General features: G+C 41.3%; 1 protein-coding gene across 5 annotated transcripts in view; it reads left to right on the forward strand.

The window, feature by feature from the left end:
- The window catches only part of MECOM (MDS1 and EVI1 complex locus), a 445,868-nt gene that overhangs the window by 183,169 nt on the left and 243,330 nt on the right, over positions 1 to 19,369 (forward strand). For all 5 annotated transcript variants that reach the window (XM_043522424.1, XM_043522423.1, XM_043522430.1 and 2 more), the window contains exon 2: positions 11,244 to 11,581. In XM_043522424.1, coding sequence (XP_043378359.1) covers positions 11,244 to 11,581 — 338 coding nt within the window. The remainder of the gene's footprint in view (positions 1 to 11,243; positions 11,582 to 19,369) is intronic.

Raw genomic sequence — 19,369 nt, forward strand, 5'->3', positions numbered from 1 at the left:
AGTTGCCATTGTGTTGTAGCTAATTTATCCCGAGTAAACACTGTGAACTATTAACACTTTATGCCTGGATATACTGCACAAACAGGTAGGTGTGGGATGTTAAGCACATCTTCCCACTCACACTGCTGTAGGTTTAGGAGACTATGGATGCTACATGTCTAGGGGAGCTCTGAAGGTGAATTCCTGCAGCATTTAGCAGACACCTGCAGAACCTCCCTCTAGGCAAATAAAAGGTGGGTGCATACCACTCTGACTGGTACTTGTGGCATATTTTGCCTGGGTCCAACCCTAGGGATTCAACAACAATAATAAAAGTAGGTAATTACTGATCTTAAGCATTTAAAAAACAAACAAAAAAATAATCTCCCCAAGCTCCCTTTTATTTTATAGTCATGGCAATGAGTCCACAATAGTCCACTACCTGAAGGAGTTCAGATACTATGGTGAAGAGTGCAGTATAAGAACCTGTATAGAATTAGGATAGAATAGTGGGTGAATATGCATTTTTACTTTGTCGGTTTTTCTATATTTCCATGAGAAGTTTGTTTTTAAAATATTAATAAAGAAATAGAATGTCTCATAACTCTGTAAATTCCAATCCATACACAATATTTCACACACTCTCAAAGCCCCCCCACCATCCCCACCGTCAACAAATCTGCCATGTGCGTGGAGCCTTATCTGGTAATCATTATCTCAGATCTCATTTCCTCCTGCTTTACACTGCCTATGCTCTACCTGGACTGCTCTTCTTAATAATCCTTTTGTGTCTTTCCCCAACTTCTGTTTTCATGCTTTCTTCCATCCCCTTGTCCCTTTATTCCTGGGACTTTCTACCTCATTAATTAGGGCCTCTGTTCCCTTGCTCTCATCCCTTTTTTTCCATGTGCTTATTTGTACAAAACTCTTCACCTGAACTATACAGAATCAATCCCTTCAATAGAAGACAATGAGCTTGACATGACTTTAGTACTTGTAACATTTTCCACCTTGACTCCAAGGGAGTTTAAACATATGGCTTGCATGGCCTTTTGTGAGTCAGGCAGTATAGGCCATATTCCCTTTGAAGTTTCTGTGGTGTCCCTTCAATGAAATCGATGGGTTTGCACTCTGGTGTAAGTGAGAAGAGAATCTCACCTATGTGGGCAAGTGGAAACACTTTTTTTTTTGGTAACTAGAACATTAACTTACTCAGATTGCTGACCCTTGACCAATCATTTCCATTAACTCCTTGGAGCTTAGAGTGAGACTTGCTCAACTCCTAAAAGCAAATGTATTAGTACTCATGGGCTAGGACTGTGGTGACTGTTGGCAGCAAGGGGTTAAACTCCTTTTTTATTCTTAGTGCCCTTGCCTAACAAAACTTCATGACCTGGCATTTTTTTTCAAGTGATTACACTTTGCTGCATTATAATGGAGCAAATGCATTTGTGTCTTAGAACCATACACTACCAGGTACTGACATGTTAAACATCTCCTGTGGCTTACCATACGCATCAGGGTTGTGGACCTCCCTCTGTTTTCTCATTATGCCAAATAATGAAACGTGGAAATAATTCTAATCCTTTCTTCTGGTTTTGCTGTACCTTTGAAAATATGATAAACTCAATCCAATTAAAAGTCATTACCTCCACAAAGCTCAGTCTCTATCTATAACCTTTGTTTTATAATTCACTCTGTTACTGTCTTCATTATAATGTGGTGGAATAGTCTTCTTTTATTACTGTTTTCCGTTGGAAAGAGGCATGTGATTTCCAGTGCTACTTTGTGACACATCTCAGTTTAAAACGGAAGAGATGTACTAATGAGTGTTAAAGAAAAAATTCAGTTACACTGATTTATTACACTGAGATAAAGTTTCATTCATGTGGATTATATAACTGTAGATTTAAGTAATCATTTTGAGTTAAAAGTATTGTTTTGCAGCACTAGTTTTCTGTTCTAGTGCATTATTGTTTATATCTCATTGAGGATAAGAGATTTACTTAAATTTTATCCCCAGTTTACTAGGTTGGACAGAGAAATTAAAGTCACATATTGCTGTTGTATTTCATCAATTCAAATGAAAGGGTCCTTTCCTTAGTTTTCAACTGAACATGTTAATTTTCAGCAGTATAACAGCTTAAGTAATTTATGTGAGACTATACATACTGTTTTTTACCACTACGACAATCAAACAGTGATCAAAACATTATGGATCAAAATAATGGTCTATCAAGTCCATTATCCTGCCTCCAACTGAGGCCTGTACCTAATGCTTAAAATTTCACAGCAGACTTTTTTTTCTGAACCTGATACATATAATGAGTATAGTCATTGAGGCTAATTAGTATATATTAACTATAGCAGCTTCATTCATTTTAATATTTCACTAAGCTCAATAAATTGAGCTATCATTCATTTAAGAGAGAGGTTCCATACATATGGGCTAGATCCCCATCTGGTGTGAAACGTTGTATCCCGATTGATTTACACTAGCTGAGGATCTACCCCATAACATATCAATCTGGCAGGTGGCATTTCCCTGTTCCCTTACTTGCCTCTCTCCCATGTATGTATCTCAGCAAAGATTTTGAAAGTCAAATATATATTTATTCCATTGAGGAAACTTTATCAACCAGCACCACAGTTTACAGGCACTAGCTGGTGATATAATGGGTAGTTTAAACCCTGCTAACTGCAAATAATTTTTCAACAGTGTTTATGATTGCAGTAGACGCTAGCAGACCAGAAGTACAGATAACATAAATATTTCTACCAAAGATGGTTGTACTGGAGCTATAAATAAAATTAGATTCAACTTGTAAATAAATTCAGTTTTTGCCAGCAAATATTTATAATTCTTTGTTGCTGCATGTAATATAGTAATTTATATGGAAAATGTGCAGAAACACATAAGGCCAAGTTTTGCTTCTCCGTTATACAGGTGCAACTTCCACTGACATCAAGGAGAGCTGTACCCATATAAATGAAAGTAGAATTTGACCCATAGTCTTTCAGTACTGGATCCTAATTAAGAGACAGTGTCTGGTGCACGTCAAATGCCTTAGACTGTGTTACTCAATTAGACTTGAGCAACACTTCACAGAGCACCAAATGCTACTAGTTATTGTACAAGCTGATATTGACAATTTCCAGAAACAATGTATAGTTCCCGATGCAGTTAACATATTGTGACATTGTATTAACTACTAGTCTAGTACCACCATTTAGCGATGTTGAAATTGTCTTCTCTCAAGCTACAATTCCTCTTGAGTTTCTTGTTTTCCTATAATAGGTGAGCTATTACCAGCAGTAGAGTGGGCGGGGGGGGGGGGGGGGGACTTTTGTAGTGATAATCAAGGTGGGCCATTTCCAGCAGTTGACAAGGTCTGAGGAACAGTGGAGGGTGAGGTGGGGGATAAACAAGGGGAAATACTTTTACTTAGTGTAACGACCCATCCACTCCCAGTCTCTAGTCAAGCCTAAGTTAATTGTATCCAGTTTGCAAATTAGTTCCCATTCAGCAGTCTCTCGCTGGAGTCTGTTTTTGAAGTTTTTTTGTTGAAGAATTGCAACTTTCAGATCTATAATCGAGTGACCAAAGAGATTGAAGTGTTCTCCGACTGGTTTTTGAATGTTATAATTGTTGATGTCTGATTTGTGTCCATTTATTCTTTTACGTAGAGACTGTCCAGTTTGACCAATGTACATGGCAGAAGGACATTGCTGGCACATGATGGCATATATCACATTGGTAGATGTGCAGGTGAACGAGCCTCTGATAGTGTGGCTGATGTGATTAGGCCCTATGATGGTGTCCCCTGAATAGATATGTGGACACAGTTGGCAACGGGCTTTGTTGCAAGGATAGGTTCCTGGGTTAGTGGTTCTGTTGTGTGGTGCCTAATCACATTCTTGTCAACTGCTGGAAATGGCCCACCTTGATTATCACTACAAAAGGTCCCCCTTCCCCCCGCTCTCCTGCTGGTAATAGCTCACCGTAAGTGATCACTCTCGTTACAGTGTGTACGGTAACACCCATTGTTTCATGTTCTCTATGTATATAAATCTCCCCACTGTATTTTCCACTGAGTGCATCCGATGAAGTGAGCTGTAGCTCACGAAAGCTTATGCTCAAATAAATTTGTTAGTCTCTAAGGTGCCACAAGTACTCCTTTTCTTTTTGTGAATACAGACTAACACGGCTGCTACTCTGAAACCTTGTTTTCCTATAAACGTTTTTCGCCAAAGCACTCAAAGTTTTATACTAATTCTTCCTTCAGTAACTCATATATCTCTCTAATATACTGATTTTCATGTTTTCCTCAGGTAAAATATGGTAAATGTAAGGAAACTCAATGTGAAGTTTTTTTCATATGCTGAGGAACTCTGAAAACTGGATCCTTTTGAATTATTCACATTATGTTTTAATTACAATTATTTTGGAATGAGACATAGTCTGAAGTTTTTCAAAGACCTAAACCTTCCCTACACTGACCCTTGAAGAATCAGAAGTCACTATTTCTCTTCCCCTATTTATTCTTGTAAGAACAAAGCACATTTTAATACGTATAATAAATGCCATAGTGGAGGACATGAAAAAGAAGTTGATTTCTGCACTCTTCAAGTATGAAATAAAACCAAATTCATGGTTAACTTTGCGTGCTTTTATATTGCTGTTTTCACATTCCTTTGTATCTGCAATCTGTAGCTAGAACTCCCTCTTCTGAGGGACGTGCATAATTATTTTCTTTATGTTGGAGGTTATTGGTGCCAGAATGGCCTTCTGTTGTGTAGCAACAAAGGGGAAAGTGTGGCTGCATCAAATCAGTTGTGAAAAAGCAGTTTATAATCTTGCTTCATAATACATAGATAACTCATATAACAGGAATGCTAAAATCTGTGGACCAAATTTTGTTTTCTTTGTTACATTAATGCCAATCTGAAGAAATTCTCTGGACTTCAGTTAACAACAGGCCAGACATTGGCCTAATTTATAAATTGATGGTAAATCTAAAGTAATTATTCTGGATTTACACCAGTGTAACTGAGATCAGAATCTGCCCCTGTGGGCTAACATGTGACAATATATAACAAACTCTATCTAATAGAAGGTTAGGCTCCAATTCTGCACCCCTTATTCATCCTGAGTAGCACTTATGCATGCGAATAGTTTCATAGAATTTCATAGTACTATTCACATAAATACCACTCAATATTGGTAAGGAATGCAGAAGCAGGCCCTTAGAAAATATTCAGAACTTCATTTGCTTTTTACATTTGTGTTAGGGTCAAATTATATATATATAACAGCAATATATTTGAAGACTATGGAAAAATAGTTTTTTCTTTCACCAATTCAGATTAAACTATGATTTAAAAGTAGCTTCAGATATAACATGTGCCCCTTATTCCCGCTGACAGTGTTTGTGGTTTTACAACTACACTTCCTATTTTTAAAATGTTTTCTTTTCTCTTGTTGTTGGGTGACAGACCTATGCAAACATCAGGGGCAACTTTAGTGAAACAGTGAGCATGCCTAGACAGAAAGTGTTGTCAGATGTACAAAAGAAACAAACTGAAAAAAAATAGAGAAACGTATTTTCAAACAGAACAGCCTTAGATGTTATTTGTAACACTAGGAAGGAAATATTTCAGTGATTGTAAAATTCATGGTGTCATTTTAAAGACAAAACAGAAGTATGAGCTGGATTGTTCTCATAATTATACCCGATTTACAATGGTATACCTCCGTGGAAGGCCATGCACTTACTGTTGACTTACAGCAGCGTATGTGAAATCAGAATCAGGCCCAGTACCTCTGCAAAGGGCCACCAACCTATGTTTATATATAATAAACAATCAGTGACTTCCAGTTTATGTGCATAAGTGAATTAAGCCGGCTACACACGGGGACCTAAAATACGGTTCCATTAACAATGGCTTGTTAGTACTCAGAGGTGACCCTGCTTAAAATAAACAAAAAACCCCGACAGTGATAACCACGAACTATGTCTTAGAATGCAAAATTGGAACTGGAATCACAATTTAGTCACAAATAACAGTCAATAATCTAATCAGTGGTAATATCCCATTTTTGTGAACTCCAACTAACTGGGAATTATTATCTGCATTCTAGAGAGACAAAGTGGGTGAGGTAATATCTTTTATTGGACCGGCTTCTGTGGGTGGGAGAGGCAAGCTTTCGGGCTTACACAGAGCTCTTCTTCAGGTCACCAACAGAAGTTGGTCCAATAAAAGATATTACCTCACCCACCTTTTCTCTCTAATATCCTGGGACCAACACTGCATGTCTACATTCTACTCAGACTGTAAACTCTTCGGGGCAGGGACTATCTGTTTGTTGTGTATGTACAGTGCCTAGCACAATGGGGTCCTGATTCCTGGTTAAAAGCTTGAGGCCACAATACAGTTGTTAATAAATAACAAGGATTATATCCAGTTCTGCTGAACAGTTCTGTGGATAAGGAGTGGCATAAACCACTTTCAGTATGTGTGCTGATAATATTTTCATATGGAATAATGTAGTTCTTGGTCAGTGGCTCTTTTATGTCTGAAGATATCAGCCCGGACCCTCACATCCAGAGGACTGTTCCTAAAGGCAAGGATCTTTATCTGACTTTCCACTAAAAGACATAGAGGAGACTACCGCTAAACTATACCTCATTGAGCACAGAGGCTATCTGATGCCTCCCACTTGGCTCATATGTGGCCTAACACAGCTCCTGAAACTCCCAGGTTGCCAACCGCTAATTTGCAACTTTTCCTGACCACCTCCACTCTAGAGCTAAACTAATGTGTTTTGTAATCAACCAGTTCCTGCCTGTGACAGTCCTTTCTTAAATACCTGTTTAAACAGTAATTTAGATAAAGGTGTCCCATTTGTATAGGAAATGCCTGCTTTGTTTCAGATACACTTACAAATAATTACTGTAGTATTGCCTGAGCTGGACAGAAATGTTGGGTCAAACAAATATGGAAGGACTCTGGTCACATAAGAGTTCCCAGTCTATATCCTTGGAGTGCCATTTGAAAATATTCTTCCATGGCCCATCCAGGCCCATCCTGGCTTTTCTCAGGGAGATGACTAAATCTCTGATCCTTAGTTGTACCCAAGAAGACCTTAATAAAGTGACAGTGCATTAAAGGCTCCTGTCACACATGTTCAAAAATACAAGCAGAACTCCAAAATTCTGATGTGTGACAGGCGGGCCTCCAAGATCAGAGTGTGAGTTGTGTGCTAGTAAATGTGTAGGTCAGTGGGAGCTTTGTGTGTATGCATCCCACAGCAGAAACTGGCTGAAGTGAGAAAGGTCACATAGACTGAGAAAAGGAGAAAGAAAAATCAGTGATATTTGCTTGACTTTATTAATTAGAAATGAGTTCGAACATCAAGATCAGGATCCAGATTTTGATCCCTTCAGTGTTTTTGTACCCTGAGCTTTGGTTTGGCCCATCCCTAGTATTAATGCATGTAATGCACCAGTATGCCTGTTTGTCATCTGCATATGATCAAGTGACGTTCAAGCCATAGAAAGACACAGCCAATAGTGTAGTCGAGGGTCAATGGATTTTACCCATTCTCATTTGGAGAATTTGGAGTTTAGTTTAGGATGGTTGACCCGCTTCTTATTTTTTAACCACTGCCATCCTGGGCACAGCTCCACGCAATGTTCTTGCACTGCATTTCTGACCGCACTCCTGCCTCTGCCTTGTGCGCCCCAAGCATTCGACTCACCAGCTGCTGCAGCTGAAGGCAAGGTAGCTGTAGCTGCGTCAGCTTCCCTGGCTCTTTCACATGCTATATCCCATTATTTAATTGCCCTTGGAAGGGAAGAGCATGCTAAACTACTAAACATATGTCCAAGTGGAAGGAAATCCAGCCCCTCCTCCCTGTTCCACACAGAAGCCCAGCATGCTGTTTAAAGTAACCCCAGGTTACTCTCCCAGGTCCCAGAGAGGTTAGGGCTGTGGTGTCAGCTTTGGCACATGGATGTCTCCTGGCTTCATCAGGCACATCCCCAGCCTGCAGCCACATGTACTGTTTCCTGATGGCATGCAACTTGGAGCAGAAAGTGCAAACACTGGTGTCCACCCTGGTCTTTTAGTAGCAATTAACCTTTCCTACAGGGTTTCCTTTGAAGCTTTTTTCATGTTTTTACTGCAAAACAGCAGCAAGGAATTTGATGGCGGGAAATGTCTTCTGTATTACCTAATCTTTTCTATTTCCCTATCAGAGGTCTCAGTGACTTCATCCCATTTCTAATGGGGAGAGTTATTTGATCTTAAGGAGTCCTGCTTGAAATTCCAAATTGCAGCACTATATGTGTGAGTGGTTGGCTATTTATATAGACAATTGTACTTGGAAGCACAGACCCTGGGGCCTAATTCTGATCTCACAGCAGTTTTATATCAGTGTAACTCCAATGACGTCCATGAAGTAACTTCTGATTTACATTGGTTTAAGTTTGAGCAGAAGGAGGCCTCACATTTTCTGACACTCTGGGCCAGGCCCTCAGCTGGTGTAAATGGAGCGCTGATCTAAGTGATTTTTTAAAAATGGTTTTCAAATGTCTGGAAGGTATAATTCAGCTTTTTGGTTTTTTAAGTGTTTGTTTTTATATTTTTCTTAGACTGTATTGCCCTTGTAAGCAGAATGATGCCCTGGCATTCAGTTCAGACACTGCTTTTAGGCAGAAGGGCACACATGTGCAGTTCATCACCACGGGATTTAAAATGTAAAATCAACTTGTTTTAAATTATGCATTGGGTGCAAATGCTGGTCACTGAAGGGGGTTACAGGTGTGACCAGAGCAGAGTAAAAATGGAATTGTACCATTAGCATATCTCCATTGGCCAATGGACAGCAGCTGAGGATCTGGCTCCATACGTTTAAGGCTGTAGATCAGTTTGACCAGAGGTATGAATGGTTTTAGCCTTTTTTGAGACTGAAAGAGAAATTTAACTGGAGTGCAGCAAACACACTCTGGAGGAGAGAAGTTGAGTATGGCACATCTGCAGTGCAATACTTGCTAGGGTTTAAAGGCTCTGTCATTCAGGGGTGTGGTTGGAACCTGTGTGAGAGCAGTGCTGAGCCACTGATGGAGTGACTAGACAGGGTGCTTTGTAACAGGGCCAAAAGTTGGGAAGGATGGAATGAAGGATGTTGAGTTCATTTATGCAGAGTGAATTGCGTGAACAGCTCCTTTGTGCTGTGGAAGGAAGGAGTTTTGGGATACTCAAATTGAAGGTGGGAACTGGTGTGGAGGAAAGCAGAGTGGGTCGGTTTGAGGAGGGAGCATGAGGGGTAGGAATGTAGTATTTAACTGTGAAGTGGGGGAGCAACAAACTGACAGAGGAGCCCAAGGGAGTTAGGTATCAGTATCGTAGGGAAATTCAGGGGATTTGGTTGCCTAACTCCCTCAGGCCTCTTTGAAAATCCTTGCCATAGCTCATAAGCCATGTGCAGATGCCATGGATCATTGAGCAGCACTCTGAGTGACACAGCTTCATGGGAACTTTGGAGACGTTTCTGTGACTGTGGTTCATAACCATCTCTGCTCTTGCTTTCTCCTAAACTCAGCTCTTCTGCATGCTTTGGCAAAGTGGCACTTGAAGGTGCAACAGAAATATCATCAAATATGACTGGTAGGCAGGTCATTTTAATGCACAGGACTGAAGTTAACCATTGCACTCTGTCCACACCTTAATTCCTGTCCCTCTCATGGCCTATCTTCCTCTCTACTCAGCGCAGGATGTCATAGGCCTGATCCATGGGAGTTTTGCCATGAACATCAGTGGGAGTAGTATAAAGCCATCAGCAGCCTTTGTGCAGATGCTAAGCAAACAGCTAGAGTTGAATGCTAGTACTTTTCCTCTCAGCAACTCTTTCATCAGTCCTTAGCAGCCTTCAGGATCAAGCCATTCCTGCTGAACTCCACTCAACCTGAGCTCTCAGAGAAAGGACTTTTGAAACAGAAACAACGGTGAAAAATCCTTCTATGCATTTGTCTATCATCCTGGTGACGGAATTAATCAGGGGATTTTACACTCCTCTGAAGGACAGTCCTTAGAAAAGTGATAAACAAACTAGTTGATATTGGGGGTCCAATTATTTAGAGCGCAGATGAAATTTGCCAAATCAAAGCGTAGGGAAATGGGTAGCTGAACTTCTTTATGATGTCTGTGTGGCCACAGTTAGCTCCGTATTAGAAGAAGAAAAACAATTCAGGGCTGTGAATATATTGCTTGCAGATGAAGTATCTGGTACATGCCAGGGGTGATGTATTCAAATGATTTGTTATGCCCCAATGTTTGTTGTCAGAAGTGGCAGAATCTTGAAAATGTAGACATAAAATTGTTAGGTAATATGTAATAAAGGCATGATAGATGACATTTTATCAGTGGAAAAACATTCAATGTGTGACCATGCTAAAACATGTGCTTAAAGTTCCCCCTCTGCTTAAGTACCCTGTTGAACTAGGACCTAAATAATTTTCTTGGAAGAAAAATTGACTTTTTGGACATGGGGAAGGACTACTTGAATATTATGATGTGAGCTGTGCTGAATCATGTCCCCTGTGTAGTGACTTTTTGGGCCAGATCCTTGGCAGCTGTAATTTGCTGTAATTCCATTAAGGTCATTGGTGCTAGATTGATTTACATCAGCTGAGGATCTGGCCAACAGTTGCGTGGTGGACAGCTTTCCTTCTAAAGACTAATCTGAGGCCACCACATTTTTCTCTCTCCATATTTTAGATTGAATTTGAGCCATTGTCCCCTTAGTGGAACAAAGTCCAGTAAAACCTTCCCAATTTTCATTTGGCTGGGATTTCATTTGTGATTTGTAATTGCCAGTTTTCAATAGTAATTTCAAAGAGGAAATTGTGTAAAGTGCTATATGCACACCATATTGGGCAACTGGGTTTGCTTATTATATACCTGTGTATGTAATTCAGTCACTGGTGACAGTGCTCGTGTACAAGTGTGCAAACTACTTTGGATGGTAAGAGCCCTCTGGCCTGGTTCTGAGAGGTGCTGAACATACACAGTTCCACAACAGAGAGATTGCTCAGCATCTCTTAGGATGAAACTCTACTGCAGTATTAGCCGTTGATGAAGGTGCTGTAGAACCAGCAAACTGCCTTTTCTGCTTAATGTACAAGTTAAAAGGGTTTAAAGTATAAAACCCTTCAGCACATTTGCTTAATACAGTCCCTAACATTTGGATTCATTTTCAGGTGATGAATGTTTATATGAAAGCTTCCCTGAAGTTCCTTTGGAGGAAATGTCAGAGGCTGATGGAGAGGCTAGTAAACTGTCCCTCAGTGTCCAAGAGCCATCTTCTCCAGCAACATCCAGCGAAGCATTCACACCAAAGGAGGGGTCTCCTTACAAGGCTCCCATATACATTCCTGATAACATTCCCATTCCTTCAGAGTTTGAGCTCCGAGAGTCAAATGTTCCTGGAGCAGGATTAGGAATATGGACCAAAAGGAAGATTGAAGTAGGTGAAAAATTTGGGCCATATGTGGGAGAGCAGCAGGCAAATCTGAAAGATCCCAGTTATGGTTGGGAGGTAAGAAACTTTAAATTCTTTTGTTCTGTTCAACTGTTGTCAAAGTTTACAAACTCAGATGCATTTTTAGAGTAAGAGGATATGCTGTTGAAGTTAATGGTTATTTTGCATGCATAAGAACTGCTAGATTGAGTCTTTTGACATTTTATGGAAGAAAATAAAAGTATACATGCACATATAAAAACATGCAGGGAATCACCACCATCACACCTAAACATCAAGTCCTGTCTCTCTTCTATGGTAGGAAGAGGAGGCAGTCACTTATCTGAACTTTTATGTGGCAATTATGTTTTGTTTTCATGAAGCTCTGAAATATAACATGGGACTAGGAGAGAGGTCTGCAGATGAAATTTGTGGAACTCATTTGAAAAAATGTGGAAGTTTCTTTTAGTCACCAGAATCACTGATTTAGAATGGCCTAGAGGCATCATTATTTGGTAAACTATAGCTGCAAGACATGATGGTTTTCAGAGTTGGAAGCCTAAGGCCTTGATTCTACTTCCATTGAAGTCAATGGGTTCTTTACCATTAATTTTGATAGGAGTAGGATTGGGTCTTCAGACTCATAAGCACAGCCGCACATTAGAGGTGGCATTGCTCCTCCTGGAGGCCTTCCAGAGCCCTACAGGATGCATCATAGCTCCACAGACTGAAGGAGGGAAGTGTGTGCTCCTCCCTGTGACTGGTCAGCACTGCTGGGTTTTATGGGTGGCGGGGCCATGGCTCTAGCTCCTTTCTTCTCCTTTTGGGGTAGTTAGCCCTTGCACTCGGGGCAGTATGAGGGGCTCTGTTCATGGCTCCATGTACCCCCCCGACACCTTGTGTGCCCTCTTAGGGAAGATGTTCAGGCTTGGCTGGAACCCCGCCTGAATGTCTCCATCACAGTTAGCCCCTTAGTTCAAGCTGTGAACCTGAGTCAGCTGGCATGGGCCAACCATGGGTGTCTAATTGCAGTGTAGACATACTTTTAATGACCAGTCACAAGCTGGCCGTTAATAACTTTCTCCTTTGAATCTGATCCCTTTGAGCAATCAGAAGGGAATCCACCCCCACTCCAGGCACCTCTCCTTTGCTAAGTACAACATTGCACAATTGTCTAGGCGTGTTATGTTTTTTATTCTGCTTAGATCCAAAGCATTATGTGTGGTTACCTCGAGGCATACTATTCAGACTACCTGGGCCAATCAACTGATCCAACACTACACATTCTGTGTTTTTGTGGCTCAGATAAAAATTCGAGTCTTAAAAAAATCAGGTGTTTTTCTCAGCGTTTGTCTGATGTGACATAAAAATCGTTCTTGCATGAACCTTTTTATTCATAGTTTGAAAGATGTGAAGTAAAAATATAGGACAATCCCGATTTTCCATTTTTGTTTTTCATTGAGATGACAGATTTTTTGATAAGTAGGGGAGAAATGCTTAGTTTGCATTGCTCTCAGGAATATGGTGGGCCTTTGATGTACTCGGAGTTTTACTTACCCAGAGATCAAATAATTGGAGTTGTACTTTGGAGTATAGCCCTCAAAACACATGGTGGATCATAAATGTTTGGTTTGCTTTTAACCATCAGTAAATATTCGGTGAGTTCTTTGCAAACTTTCCATCCAGTTGTTTAAACACATGTGAGACCTGTGACAATATGACAGAAAAGTTTCAAGAGAAATTATAGACTTGGCAGAACTCTATAAAATTAACAGACCCTGATGCAATATAGTTACTGGTGAGAAATCTTTATTCTTTGAACAAGGCACCAGGAAGTCATAAACGCTGTCTAATAGCCACACCACAATGAAGCATGGATTGATAACGGAAGTTTAAAAAAAATTGCTGTCACACCATCTGAAATGTGAGTTGAACACCAGTCAAAACAAATACATTTTGGACCAGATCCTCAGGTGATGTAAAGCAGCACAGCTCCATGAACACAAGAGTCTGCTTCTGATTTTAGTTAAAGACACACTGCTGCTGAGTGACACCAGTTAAAGATGTGGCCTTTTGGTTTTACCTTTAAATATAGGCACGAATACTCTAGTTTTTAGTGCCTCAGGTTTCTTTTAATTTCAAAACTTTTTTGTCAGAACAACGAAGAAGAAGAAGAAGAAGAAATTGGAAGCTCGAAAGGTGAATTATTCTGAAGCCCTTCCAACACACTTGAATGAGAGTATTTATTTGGGAAAGCTGAAAAAAAAAAAGTGTTCTTCAGTTTTCCCAATCAAATTTAAACAGTTCAAAGGTATTCAGTGAAACCCACATAAAATTAGCAATAAATTGGAAATTGATCATCCACCTACAAATGCTTTGCAATCATAAAGGAGGCTAGAAACAGGTGAACAACAGAATACCGTATTGCTTCCAGCCAGTAAAATAAGTGTATTTATGACAAGTTGAGGGGGGAAAACCTGGCAATTGGTAACTTATAAAATAAACCAACCAAATCCAGGATACTCAAAGTCTAGACTAATACCGCATCTGTATTACTCACTCCAATAGGAAAAATTGGCCATTTTTGTTTTGAGAGGGTTTTTTCTAAAGCTTAGTTAATACCAAATGCAAACAAAACAAAACAGGCTTGCAGACAGCGTGCATCAGTCTAACTTATTTTTTCATTCTGGATAAACCTGTGTTTGCTCTGGTGTAAATGTGTATCCAGATTGGTTACTGGCATGTTAAAAGGTCAAGTTAAGCTCATTGCTGGGAGACTAACACTAGGCCCTCCATACTCTAATTAATGGGCCAACTCACTTCGTGGAAGACACTGGTATCACTCTCATTGACTTCAAACACAGAACAAATATAGTCTTTCAGAGACATCACAGCCTTGTCAGGGTTAAGACAGCAGGTGTATCTTGGCTCCTGTTCTCTTTATGTTGGGAGCCGTAGAAAGCATGTTGCTAGTGTAAGAGGGAGATAGACATTGTAGAGAGTGACAAAGGGAGGACAGTGACAGAGCAGGGAGAATGGGGAGAAAAGTGCCATTTGGTTATATCTATCTACAACCTGTTGAATGTAGACTTTTCTTGCCACCTAGCTAATTGGACACCCTTGTGTAATAGAATCATAGAAATGTAGACCTGGAAGGGACCTTGATAAGTCATCTAGTCCAGCCCCCTGACTGAAGTAGTACTGAGTATTATCTAGACCATCCCTGACAGGTGTTTGTCTAACCTGTTCTTAAAAACCTCTAATGATGAAGATTCCACAACATCCCTAGGGAATTTGTTCCAGAGCTTAATTGCCCTTACAGTTAGGAAGTTTTTCCTAATGGCTAACCTAAATCTCTCTTGCTGCTATTTAAGTCCATTACTTCTTGTCCTGTCCTCAGTGGTTAAGCAGAACAATTTATCACCCTCCTCTTTCTAACAACCTTTTACATACTTGAAGATTGTTATCATGTCCCCCCTCAGTCTTCTCTTTTCCAGACTAAACAAACCGAGGGTTGTCAATCTTTCCTCATCGGTCATGTTTTCTAGACCTTTAATCATTTTTGTTGCTCTCCTCTGGACTTTCTCCAATTTGTTGACATCTTTCCCAAAGTATGGTGCCCAGAACTGGACACAATACTCCAGTTGAAGCCTTATCAGTGCTGAGTAGAGTGGAATAATTCTTTCTCGTGTCTTGTGTACAACAGTCCTGCTAATGTATCCTGGAATGATATTTTCTTTTTCTGCAACAGTATTATTCTGTTGACTCATATTTAGTTTGTGGTCCATTATAACCCCCAGATCCTTTCCCGCAGTACTCCTTCCTAGGCAGTCATTTTTGTATTTGTGTAATGGATTATTCCTTCAGAAGTGTAGTACTTTGCATTTGTCCTTATTGAATTTCATCCTATTTACTTCAGACCATTTCTCCAGTCAAGATAATTTTGAATTCAAATTCTGTCCTCCAAAGCACTTGCAAACCCTCCCAGTTAGGTATTTTCACAAACTTTATAACTCTACTCTCTATGGCATTATCCAAATAATTTATTGACGAGAACTGGACCCAGGACAGATCCCTGCAGGATCCCACTCAATATACTCTTCCAGCTTGATTGAGAACCATGCTTAACTACTCTCTGAGTGTGCATTTCCAACCAGTTGTGCACCCATCTTATAGTAGGTTCCTCTAGACCTGTGGTTCTCAAAGCCGGTCCACCGTTTGTTCAGGGAAAGCCCCTGGTGCGCCGGACCGGTTTGTTTACCTGCCGCGTCCGCAGGTTCGGCCGATCGCGGCTCCCACTGGCCACAGTTCGCTGCTCCAGGCCAGTGGGGGCTGTGGAAAGTGGCGCAGGCCAAGGGACATGCTGGCCGCCTTTCCCGCAGCCACCATTGGCCTGGAGTAGCGAACTGTGGCCAATGGGAGTCGCGATCGGCTGAACCTGCGGACGCGGCAGGTAAACAAACCGGTCTGGCACGCCAGGGGCTTTCCCTGAACAAGCGGCGGACTAGGTTTGAGAACCACTGCTCTAGACAATATTTCTTCAGTTTGTTTCTGAGAAAGTCATATGAGACCGTTTCAAAAACCTTACTAAAGCTGAGATATATCTACTGCTTCCCTCCATCCACAAGGCTTGTTACCCTGTCAAAGTAGTAACCAGCAGCAAGCTTCCTCCCTGTGGAGGAGCCCTGTCCTCCTCTCCTGGTGCTGCTACAGCAGTCCTCCCTAGCTGGATTGCTTCCTCAACTTAGGAGGTCTCCATATACATATTTTTAATGAATTCTTCATATGCACGGATGCTCCTCAGATTAACCATCTCCTCCTGTAGTTCTCCCATCCAATCAGGTATTGTAGTGTGTATTACTTACTGGATAGGTGTATTGAGCTCAATCCTTGCCCTCACTTAAGTTAAGTGGTAGTTTTATCTTTGTTTTCAGTGGGAGCAAGGTTTAGCCTGATGACTGTGCAGGATAATTGCAGATTTTAGTCACTTTACAGAAAGTGGATATTTTTATCTGCCACCCCACAATAATTCCCAAGGAACTTGTGCTGCGTAGTGCATCGATCTTGCTGCTGCCATTGTCATCCTCTTTCTTTTTGATTATAAAACATTTGGATAGTCAGTGTGAAATGAAGAAGTAAGAAAGGGCATGTTGTGTGATATCAAGGGAAAATGGAGTATCATCCTTTTGCTATAGCAGGATGGTGGTGTATGATTGTTACTACTACTCTTTTCGCTGGAGGAAGCCCAATTATAAGTGCTGTGAATAAGTGATCATTGGTTTCATAGGCAAAAAATGATGTTTCACCATATCCAGGCTACCTTCCCACATGCAGCTATGCAATGTATTCAACTTCTCCTTTGGAATCGCACAGGAAATATGCCTGGGAAACAGATGTAAGCAGGGTCTGAATGAGCTGTCCCCTCACATCTGGTGATAGCTGGGAAAAAGACTTCATGAGCAGACTGTGTTTGTATAGACATGGTGACTTTGCCTAGGTGTGCAGCAGATGGAGCTGCTTTGCCACAATGATCAGTTTTGGCTGGCTTTGGGTTACAAATCACTCTAGTATTTGAATGCGGGGTAGTGAATTGTTGTTATCCTTATTGTCTGAGTAAAGGGGAGTAGAACTCTGCTTATGAGGGGGGCACCCTAAAGTGAACCTCACTTGCTAAGCAGAGGGCAGGGATGCCAAATCCCAGTGGAGATGAGAGTGGGTGGGGGCAGGTGTTCTTACCTGGTGGTGTGGACTGTGCCTAAGGAGTCATAGACACTGTTTGATCTACCTTAGGGCAGGTCTATACTACAGCGGGGATCGACGCTCTGAGATCGATCCACTGATGGTCCATTTAGTGGGTCTAGTAAAGACCCACCAAATTGACTGCAGATCACTCTCCAGTTGACCCCTGTACTCTACCCCTTATAAGAAGAGTAAGGTAAGTAGACGGGAGAATTTCTCCCATTGACCCCTCGCGGTGTAGACTCCGTGGTAACTTGACCTAAGATACGTTGACTCCAGCTAGGTTATTCATGTAGCTGGAGTTGTGTAGCGTAGGTCGACTTACCGCAGTAGTGTAGACATAGCCTTAATGACAGAGCTGATTAGGCTCAATTGAGAGTCCTTGTTTGTGGTTGGTAATTACTAGAGCTGACATCACTGCTGAGCTGGTCTAGGAGCTAAGCTTAAGGCCCTGTGTGAGGACAGTGAATACAGAGAACACTAAACTGGCTGTGCAGTTCCCCACTACCTGCTGAAATCACTAAGAGCTGGGTTAAGTGGTGGGACCTCAGAACGTGATGTCGCAGGAGCAGCAAGCAGCGGCCCTAACAGCGGCAGAGAGACAGCGGCCAGCGGTGGCAGAGGAGCAGCAGCGGCAGAGGACAGGAGCCAGCGGTGAGCCAGTTGCAGAGGCATTGCTCGACGCCTCTCCCTCCCCGGGGTGGAAGGCGAACCCCGTGAATGCATCTCTGAACTCTGGGTCTTCACTCATCGAGGGCAGCCAAGTGTGAGTGGGGTGCAGCAGAGAGAGAAGGGAATGATGTGCTAAATGGACAGTTGTTCATCAGACTTTCCCACTACAAAGTGGGAAACTGAGGCAAAGAACACCACCCACTGCACTGTGAGGTCAGGTTTGCTTATGATCATACGCTTTGCACGTGACTGTGGTGTTTTCCCAAATTAATGTTTGGTTCCCTTTCACTAAGCATTCTCTTTTGTTATGAACAGACTCAATGCTTGTAAGTTTGGAAGTATTGCCTCTTAGAAGCGCTCAGGAGTGGAGCTAAGTGTTCCCAAAGTACTGGGTGGGGGCTCGGTTCTGTTTGTATTGTTCAGAGGAACCCCTAGATACTGAACATGGCCCTTGTTGCTGCCAACTCCACCTGGCAGAAGGTTACGCATACATGACAAGACTTCCACATTGCTTACTGTCTGTGTACCTATTTTGTTCTTAGGAACTGATACTTTTACAATTACTTCAAGAACAACTGTTCTTGATAAATTATTCTTTCCCTTCATAAACTTGCCTTCTTTTGAGGTTACAGTGAAACAATATGATCATGTTATAATAATAAACACCATTTCTCTAATGTATGTGAAGAATTAAGGAGGAATCTTTTGTCAAGAGAAAAAAAGAGTTAGTATTTCTTGGACAAACTCTGAACACTGTTCTTGGTATTGTATGAAGTTATGGGGATATAGCAGTGTGCATTTTGACTTAAAAATCTCCAAGATGTGCTTCTTCTTTGCAACTGTTTATTATTGATAGGTGCGATGACCTTGAACTAGAAACTCCAGGTCTGGGCACAGACCACTCATACACTTTGGAATGGGGACACAGGTTGAAATCTAAAGTTGGATCTGGTTCCACATTTTGGAGAGGGCTGCTATTTTTAATAATATGCAGAGTCATAGCACCTCTGAACTTCGGAGCGTTTTTACCTTTGATCCAAGTTTTGTGTCTTGAGTCCATCTCTGATTATCTCTAGGACTAGCTGGTGGAGGTGTGCAGGGGAGGGAAAACTGGAGGACCTGCCCTAGTAGGTTTGCAGGTAGTCAGCTGATGCGAAAACCATTTGCTTTTGCTGTGCAGCACACGAGGAATTTAATGGGACCTGTTCCTACAGTGCTCCAGCTAGCAAAATTCCCCACTGATATCAATACGGTGCTTTGCCTCTGCAAATCATGCAAAATCGTGCCCATTGTGTCCATTTATATATTCGAGCTATACACTGTGCTGTGGGACAAAAATAATTTGTTGTGATGTCGTTGTGCTTGGGTCATGATTAGAGTGCTGTATACCAGTTTAAATGAAAAGCCATAAATTAGAATTTGATCTCATTTTGTGGGTTTAGCACTGAGCATTAT

The sequence above is a fragment of the Chelonia mydas genome, chromosome 9, assembly GCF_015237465.2.
Source record: "Chelonia mydas isolate rCheMyd1 chromosome 9, rCheMyd1.pri.v2, whole genome shotgun sequence".
Classification (NCBI taxonomy): domain Eukaryota; kingdom Metazoa; phylum Chordata; order Testudines; family Cheloniidae; genus Chelonia; species Chelonia mydas.